General features: G+C 49.5%; 1 protein-coding gene across 5 annotated transcripts; it reads right to left on the bottom strand.

Annotated features, from left to right (window-relative positions):
- Positions 1-3,864: 3,864 nt before the first annotated feature.
- Positions 3,865-8,713, bottom strand: PJA1 (praja ring finger ubiquitin ligase 1). Of its 5 annotated transcripts, none has more exons than XM_027093587.1 (3): positions 8,569-8,695; positions 5,933-6,121; positions 3,865-5,365 (listed from the first exon to the last, which is right to left on the bottom strand). In XM_027093587.1, the coding sequence occupies exons 2-3, from the start codon at positions 6,058-6,060 to the stop codon at positions 4,318-4,320; spliced, it is 1,176 nt and encodes a 391-aa protein (XP_026949388.1). In that variant the 5' UTR covers positions 6,061-6,121; positions 8,569-8,695; the 3' UTR covers positions 3,865-4,317. The 5 variants fall into 5 exon arrangements, with proteins under 5 accessions (XP_026949388.1, XP_026949387.1, XP_026949384.1 ...); XM_027093586.1 differs by having other exon boundaries at positions 5,933-6,454; positions 8,569-8,673; XM_027093583.1 differs by having other exon boundaries at positions 3,865-6,454; positions 8,569-8,713.
- Between the last annotated feature and the right edge of the window lie 490 nt (positions 8,714-9,203).

Raw genomic sequence — 9,203 nt, forward strand, 5'->3', positions numbered from 1 at the left:
TCACTGAATGTGAAGAGGTCTGGGGAAATCTTATCCAAATGGAAGGGATTATAAAGCCTAACATTCCACCACCCTCTTTGGGACAGTGAAGTCCAGAGGGTGGAAATAGTACAAGAGGCATGCAGGGGCCAGCAGAAACCTGCAGCAGAGTCCCATTCTGCAGATGTGAATGCCAAGGCAGGCTGGAAGTGTTGCTCAACGGTCCCAGCACCCAGCTTGATCCATGCCAGGCCTTGCCAGAGGGTGGGGCCCGATGGCAGATGGACAAGCACCATATCAGCCCCACGTTTGTCAGAGATTCAACTCAAGCCAAAGAGGGATGTGCTGAGGCTGTTTGCCATGTATTTCTCGATCTGCAAGATGAGCACCACTTCCTAGCCACCGGCCCTGGGCCTAAGAACAGCCTCTGAAACACTGGGGATTCAGCAGGACAAACAGAAAATGGGACAGAAGGTGTAAGAAGGAGAGGCTGGCTGATGGGGACGAAGGGGAGGAGGAGGGGGGCGGAGCCTGCAGAGGCTGGGGGTGGGTCACACGCACCTGGTCCGGCCAGATCCCTGTGACTCCTCCCAGGTTCTCTGAACACACCCCCTGCCCTGAGCCTACCTTGGGGAACTCATTCATCCTGTCAGCAAATGCTGCTGAACACTTCTGAGCCCAACACTGAGTGCCAGGACTATGGAAATGAGTCAGACACAGAGAGCTCCTGACCGCGAGGACTCATGGGGATGGGATGCAGAGAGGGAAGGAGCTAGGGGGTATCATAAAATATTGTTTTCAGGAACTGGCATGTGAACAGGGCTTCTTAGAAAATTGATAGAATTGACAGGGCTGGTAGGGACATTTCAGGTCAGAGGTCCAGACACAAATGTAGAAGGACCTAGCTGGAACAGAGGGCTGAGAGAAGGTCATGCCTTAGAGTCAGGAAAAGCCTTATGATGGCTCAGCTGTAGTGCCAGCTGTGGGGACCACCTCAGGAAGCTGAGGTGCTCTCTCGCAAGATGAAGTGGTTTCTACTCCAAATCAGTGACCAAAATGGGAGGCTATTTATTCTGCAGCCAGGAAACATGTCCAGAAACCAAGACGTCCAGTGTGATGGGTGGCACCTTCCATGGATACAACAAATAACCTACCCTCAAACATGACTGCTTTGTGTGTCCCCAAGGCCTGCTGTTCTAGAACCATGGCAGGAGGTGCCAATAATGGGTCCACTGCACTGTAAACAGAAATCACCTGACCCTTGGTCATTGGGGATATCTCATATGACTAGGAAAACAGGCACAAAAGTGGGCTATGGTGTTGGCAAGTGTGCCATTTGGGGTTCTTAGTTACAAACAACAGAAACCTACTTTAGTTAATTTAAGCAGAAGAGTTTTATTGGAAAGCAATGGCGGAGCTTGGGGAATTGTCAGAGAGGATAGAGAGTCAGAAACTGGCAAGAACAAGGGAACCAGGCAGACAAGGACACGGTCACATCCCACCCCCTGGGCCGCCACCACCTTCAGCACCAAAGCAGCGCAGGAGCAAATGCTTCAAGACCCCCGCTCCTCTGATTTCCTACCTCCAGACAGGCATAAGTGTCTGATGTGCTGAGACTGAGGTCTCAGTTCAGGCTGCTTGGGCCCTGGGCCTGGGTCTCAGTCCTTGTTGGTGTCCCTAGTCAGGAGAGCCTCACCTCTGGCACAACCCTCCACAGCAATAGGCTTCTCAGACGGGCCCTGGGGAGGGGTCCCTTTACGTGGATGTACTAATGCTGACCCTAAGGGAAATCGGGGCTGCCGCTCCACAAGGAGCAGGGAGGAAGACGACCAGGACCCAAGGGGGTTCCTAACACATCTCCTTGTGTGGTACCAGTTAGGGCACAGCAAAGGTTAATGTTAGGCCAACCACCACACCGCTACCCAACAAGGGCCCTCCAAGGTCGCAGACTTCTAAGACACCATGACAGCTGAGGTGCTGGCTGAAGGCCAAGGGGGGACACAGAATGGCTGTGGGGGACGAAGTTATAAATAGCAGCTTGACCAGCTGCAGGAAAAAAAGACTGTGGCTTCCACCACATATTTCCACGCTTGCAACGAGAGAAAAATTATTTTTTATCAATTGGAAACTATTTTGACTTATTTTGTTAACATTCACGAAAATACACTGACATTATAAAAAAAAAATCAAGCAGACTATTTCGGGTGAAAAAAATCAAAAGCCCCCTTCCTTACTCTTTTCTTGGAAGCCCCTGTCCCTCCCCAAAGGTAACCACTGCCATCACTTAGGTATGTAGCCTTCCAGACACTTTTATGCATTTGCATATATAGTTTGGTTTTGTAAGGTTTTATTTTACATCAAGATTGTACATATTGCTCTACAATATGCTTTTTTTACTTAACATTATGTCTTGGAGATCTTTCCATATCAGTACATACAGTTTTTAACTGTTGCACAGTATTAATTCTATACAACCGACGTATCTAAGTTGCGCTCAGGGACACGTACCATTTTACATTTTGAAAGCAAGCTACTCCCCAAACTGCCCCCTGAAAAGGCTGCTATCATTTACATTCACACCCACAGCACGAGTGCTCCCATTTCTTCTCTTTGTAGCCCAAACTAGATATTATCACGAAGAAAAACTATTGCTTTCTGATGGACACAATCGGTTTCATTGTCGTGTTAATTTACACGGCACTGATTGCCAGTGAGGTTGATCATTAGCAATAGCCAAGCTGTTGGAGCTGAAAACAGCTCTCCAACTGCTGGGAGGAGCATCAATTAGTACAATCACTTTGGAGAGCAGTTTGGCAATATCTAGTTAGAATGAAGATGCTCTAAACCTAAGATGCCCAAATTTCACCTCCGTATACTTATCCCTAGGGAAATTCACACGTGTGCACAAAGGAACATCTTTAAAGTATGTTTATTGCTGCAAAATACTGGGAAGAACCTAAATGTCCACCAATGGGAGAACAGATAAATAACTTGTGGTAATTCATACAATGGAATATTTAGTATACAGCCGTTAGAAGGCATGTATCAAAATGGCTAAATCTCAAAAGCAATGTTGAGTGAAAAAAAGCAAGTTGCAAAATGATACATACATTCTAGCAATTATGTCCATTTAAAAAACAAACACTCTATATTGGTTATGGAGGTACACACACACATATACATACATATGTACACAAATACATACACACACACACACACACACACACACATCTAAAAATGTAGACGAGAAGTAAACAATTTCCTGGGTAGTGCTTACCTCTGTGGAGGAAGGCAAATATGACGGGTGAAGAACTTCACCTGTGCCTGCAAGTGTAAATTTATTGGAGAGCGAGCGAGATCTGAAGCTAATATGGCTAAATGTTCAAACCTGTTCACTTTGTGTGAGTGGGTGCCTCTGGTTTTCGTAGCACTTGTCTGGCATATATTTTTCTGTTCCTTTTGTGTCACTGTGTTAATGTATGCAATCAGCATACTGCTTTTTTTTTTTTTTACCCACTTCCTCTGAGACTTACTTTTTTCTAAAAGGGGATTTTAACTCCTTCACCCCTACACTCCAATTGGATGTATTCCTACCATCATTATTTTTACTATGCTTTCTCACTGTTTCTTTCCTTCTCATAGACTGACAGAGTATCCTCTACTCAACCTTTGCCCCTTTAGTAGCCTGACAACCATACACTCTACCCCTACTTAGAAAGAATCACCCTTACTTTTGCTGTTGTTGGAGTCAGCATTTCCAGTGAAACTAAAGTTTTTCTCCTAGTGGGAACACCAAAAAACCCTATTTGGGATGCAAATGCAAGAGATCAATTATAAAGTCACTTAGTACCACCGTTTTAGACAAAACCAAACAATTCCACTATACCATGTAAAACCAAAAGGAGAATTTTAATAAGCTTTTACGGCACTGCAATTACAGGAACATTAACCCATAACATGCAACAGAAATGATGATGCCCTTTGGACAAGTTTAACAGATAAACTTGACATTACAATCAACAGCAACATATTCTACTGAAAAAAACAAATGCAACTTATTTCATCGTTCAGGTTAGAAAATTTATGTTTTTACTGCAATCTCAAGTAGCATTTAGAAAGTTTAGTTTTCCCTTTCTAACCTCTAAAACACAGGATGATTTTCTTTTCAATGCAATCGTACACAACCGTTTTCACACTGGAAATAATCACAAGGAATCGACAGGTGGAGATTAATCGACTGATTGACTTCACTTCAATGGTTAATTTGGAGAGGGCTCCTGCAGTATTGTGGATTTCGGATGGGGAAAATCATCAGACCAGGAGTAAAGAGCCTTGGTCTTAAAGCGGGGGAGGGAACATGCAGCGGCACACGGGGCAAGTGCCTGACTTCTGAAGCCAGATGGACACACAGGGCTTGTGGAAATAGTGGTGGCACGGCAGCTCCGTTGCCACCTCCCCCTTCACATATTCACTGCAACAGATGGGGCAACACATCTCCTGCCCCACCGCGCTGTGATCTTCCGTGACCAGGATCTCGGGAAGAGCGTCGATGCTCTCCTTGCTGGCTGGTGGATTGGCCACCTCCACGTCCACCGCGAGAGACTCCAAGTGCGCCAGGGCAGTTTCCATTGCCTGGGCCAGGCGTTCTTCAAGTGCCATGTACGTGAGGAACTGAGGATCCACGTAGGAAATGGCTTCAGCCACCCCCAACCCATCTGCAAACCCATCGAAGAGGCTCCAATCCACCTCGAGGTCTTCACTGACACTGGAGTCATCTTCAAGGTTGTTGTTGCCGTCCAGCATGAAGACGCTGGGCTGCAGAAACTCCTGACCGGAATCATTATCCCCCTCACTGCTGTTCTCGTTTTCATTGTATTGGAGCCAAGGAACTTCTCCTTCTTCGGTAGTTGCCCGTTCCTCTTCCTGGAGAGATGGCCCTCGAACTTCTTCAAGTTCATTGCCGCCACTGCTGCCAGCACTGGCACCAGCACTGGGGCTGGCACTGGCACTGGCATTCACTCTGGCTTGCTCGGCTTCATGCTCTTCTTTTCCTGGCAGGGTCTCCCAGCTCTCGCCACTGGACGACAGATTTTGCTCCCGACCTCGATACTTGCGACGCAGAGCCACAGTCCACTCTTTGTCACTGTCAGAGTCTTCTTCGAAGTATTTGTAGTACTCGTCACTGTACGTCCAGAAGTCAGGGTCGGCCATGGTTCGTCGCCGTCTCGGCACCTTTTCCGGCTTCACTTGGTCACTCCTGGCTTCCCTTTTGTCTTCGGGGTACTTCGGCTCAGGGTAGCCACCTGAACTCTCGCCTCTGCCTCTTCTTGCCAGGCCATCCGAGTGGCCTTCATCAGCGCTGGCAGTCTCCCTCCACCTGGAAGTACTGTGTGGCATATCATCATCATCATCAGTATCAAAAAATATTTTTGGTTTCACGCAGTTGGGACTTGCCAGATTTCTGATTTTGGGCCTCACCACCGGCTCCTCTGCACTCTTTGGGGTGTTTTCCCCACCACCACAAATACTCACAGGAGCCCTGCTGGGACACGCAGGTAAATTCTGCTCCCGTCTCTCCCTCTCCAGGCTGTTGCCATTGGTGACCACCTTGCCTTCAGCAGAAGATGGCTGAGGGGCCATGCTATTTGGCTGCAGGAACTCAGCTCTGCCAGCAGAGCCCCGTGCTGTAGCGGCTGGGTCTAACTTGTCAAGCTCCTCTCTCACATCACGGTTAAAACTAGAGAACTGTGGGGGCACCCCAGCCAGAGACCTCGCCCCCTTCTCTGGGTCATACAGCTTATCATCTTTAAACTTGCCAGTTTTCCCTCTCACTGGCACTCGCTCAACAGGCCCAGCCCCCTCCTCCTCACTATCATCTGCCCCGAAACAGTCAACATGTCCATAAGCCATTCCTCTTCTGCTCCCCGAAGCCCTGTACTCTCTGGGCGGGTACCTGGAGTAGTCCTCATTATCAACATTCAGGCTGGTTCCCGAGCTCTCGCTGTCGTCCCAACTACGACGGGTGGTGGAAAATGGTGATCGGCTCCTCTTGGTGGTTTGACTGGGGGCTGATCTGTGCATTGGGACTTCGGATGACGTCTTTCTCTGGCCGGAAATCCTTTCCTGCTGGCTCGTGGATGGCCTGAAACTGACATAAGCATGCCTTCTTCCATACCTCCTGCCTGTATTGGACTGATACCCTCCTGCTGGCTTGGGCCATACAGGCTTGCTAGATTCCTGACCCATTTGCTCTGACTTAGGAGGGTTTCCAGTACATCTGGGGCTTGAGTGGAAAGGCTCCTGCTCCCTGCGCACGCTTTGGAGATGGGAAGGTCAAATCAGTTCGGAATAAAGGAGCAGGGAGATTTATTTTCACTTCAGCAGACAGGTTACAGAAAGAATAAGGGGGCTTTAAAATTAGTTTCACTTTCTTCTATGGCCTGGAGTAGCATTCCAGTGACTGTCAGGTGTAGACCTGGAACACATTTTTAATGTTGGCAAAATAATTACAAAACTGGGTTTGTAGGAAAGCCAGACTCAGGGGAGAATCCGACGGAAGACGGGGGAGGGGTGACTGGATGCTGGGAAGATAGGTGAAGCACTGGGATTGTGCCAACATGGGAAGAGGAAAGACGGTTGTGGGTTTTTTTTTTATGGGGTATCTGCATTTTTCTGAGTCCTGTATACATACAGGAGCAATGCAAATTGGAATAGGGGTGGAAAATATAGATCACCATCACTGTGTATGCGAGAGTGTCTACGTGTCTGTCAGGAGGAGAGGGGCAGGTGGAAGGGGGACCAGGCAGGTGGAAGGGGGACCAGCACTCATGAAGTGGAGAGACTCCTGTATTTGTAGGGGGAAAGGGCAGGTGACAGTGGCACTGGGAAGAGGCATGAGTGTCAGGCAGAAGGAGACCCATTCTGGATGTGGGTATGAAAATGACAGGCATGGATGGGGTGGCTTCAGGGGAGAGGAGCATGTGTACGTACGATAGACAGAACGTGCATGTGGTTCCGATGTGTGATGGCTGGAACTCTAGGGAGGAATGCCTGTGTTTATGTGCCTGTGGCAAGCCAGGAAGGGTACAGTGGCACTGAACAGGGGGTGTCCTTGAGTTTGTGTGCTTGTGTTCATCAAAATGGGAGGCAACAATGGAGAAGGGTCAGTGTGAGCAAATGCATCGATATGGGGACAGCACTGGAGACGGATGTGTGTATGGCAGGCGGGCAGGCGGGTGGGCACCAGCAATCAAAGAATGTCTCTATGCATGGATGTGGCGAGCAGGAAGAGGGGGATGTCCCTGGAGAAGGATTTATGTGAGTGTGTGTGCATGGCAGGGACCAGTGAAGGAGGCTGTCTAGGCACATAGGTAGCAGACAGGGAGCACCTGAGAGGGGTGTGTAAAAGAGCGTGTGGGTGTGTATGCATGTAAGTGGCATAGGAAAGAGGAGCCAGCAATCTGTGTAAGTGGCAGGCAGGGGGTAAGGCGGCCCACAGGGTGTGTGTGTGTGTGTGTGTGTGTGTGTGTGTGTGTGTGTGTGTGGTGTGTGTGTGTATGTAGTGTGTGTGCTCACCAGAGCAAGAAGAGGCAGAGGGAGGAGGGGGATGCTTCTGGAGGTGTGTATGTGGTAGGAGGTGAGAGGCAGGGAAAAGCACTGGAGAGTGTGAGGCTGTGTGTGTGTGTGTGTGTGTGTGTGTGTGTGTGTGTGTGTGAGTCTGTCTCTGTCTCTCTCAGGGGAAGGCGCTGGAGAGTGTGACAGTGTGTGAGAGGGTGTGTGTGCATGTCTGTCCAAGCATGTGTGGGGGAGGGGGACACGAAGGAACCTTGAGTATGGGGGGGGCGGCGGTAAGGCAGCTGCAATGGAAGGTTTTTGTGCATGCGTGTGAGCGCGCGCGCATGTGCGTGTATGTGTGTATGTGCGGGCATGTGCGTGTATGTGTCCCTGCGCGCGCACGCGAGACACGGGGATGGGAGGGGGTCCGCAATGTCATAATGAGACGGGGAAACGTTTATAAGCTCAAACGGTAGATCCAAACCGATGTGGCAGGCAAGGGGGAAAAAAAGAAAGAAAAGGGCGTGTGGGGTTATAGTTTTTCCCTGGGAATGATTTATTTTTCTGACAATTCTTTTCCTGGTAACAATATATTTGCCTAAAAATCTTCACCATTTACCATTCATCAAAACAACTTCAAAATGGGGAAAGAAAGGCCACGGATCGCTCCACAGAGGGGCCAAGAAGGGAGGCAGGAGGAGAGGGGAGGACAGGCGGAGAGGGCCGCGACCACCACTCCCCTCTCGAATAGCGATTCAAGCCACCCGAGCTGGGACCGAGCCACACGTAAGGGGCCGGGGGATGAAGGATGGAGCCCTAAATCGGGCCGGTGGAGGGCACAGGCCTCCCTCTGCGGTCAGGTCCCGCGTCCGCCCCACCCCTTCCCGAGGGGCGAGCCCGAAAATCTGTTCGTTAGAGCCCCCACCCCCCACTCCACATCCTCACGCCGGTGCCCGGCCACTCGCCCCACGCCCGGCCACTCGCCCCACCGCCACGTCTGGAGGGAATCGAGGAAATAAACAGCCTTTCACTCACCCAGTCGCGACCCCCGCACGCTCTCGGAAAGAGAAGATCCCTCGGACCTCCGACCGCCACAACCACCAGAGCCGCTGCTCCCGGGGTTCCAGCTCCTCCCCCTCCAGACAGCGGCGGGACGGGCGCGACTGCGGCGGCGGAAGTGATTGTAGCGTCGCGGCGGCCCGCCCCCTTGATGTGGCGGGGGCGGCAGCTGCTCTCGACAAATCAGGGTGGGCTCGAAAACATTATTTCATTTGAAATGATGAAATCGTCAAGGATACAGAAAAGGACAGCGAAAAATGTAACCAACAGCCAGCTTTAACAAATGTTAAACATTTAGTCATTTGCCCTTCTGTTCTGGGCTTTGGGTGGTTGTTGTTGTTTGAAATAAAATGAAATCCGCAAATTCTGATTCATTCTGATGTGAAAGTAATGATATTAATATATCCTATCTTATGTTCTATGTTATGATCTGTAGTGGAAGTATCACGGTACTTAGGGTTGCAGTCAGCTGAATTTTGTTTAACCTGGTGGTTGAAGCACATTGAACTGTTTACAGTAGAATTTGTTGCTGTTAATCACAAAATCGAGGTTCTCTATCCAAAAGAAATGATCAATCATTGCAGCACAGCATGGGTTCACATTTTCGTAAT

This window comes from Aethalodelphis obliquidens, unplaced genomic scaffold (genome assembly GCF_003676395.1).
Source record: "Aethalodelphis obliquidens isolate GAN/ISIS:26980383/991018 unplaced genomic scaffold, ASM367639v1 scaffold85, whole genome shotgun sequence".
Taxonomy (NCBI): domain Eukaryota; kingdom Metazoa; phylum Chordata; class Mammalia; order Artiodactyla; family Delphinidae; genus Aethalodelphis; species Aethalodelphis obliquidens.

Coding starts and splice junctions, on each gene's coding strand:
- PJA1 (XM_027093583.1), bottom strand. CDS start 6,225: ATGGGTCAGGAATCTAGCAAGCCTGTATGGCCCAAGCCAGCAGGAGGG.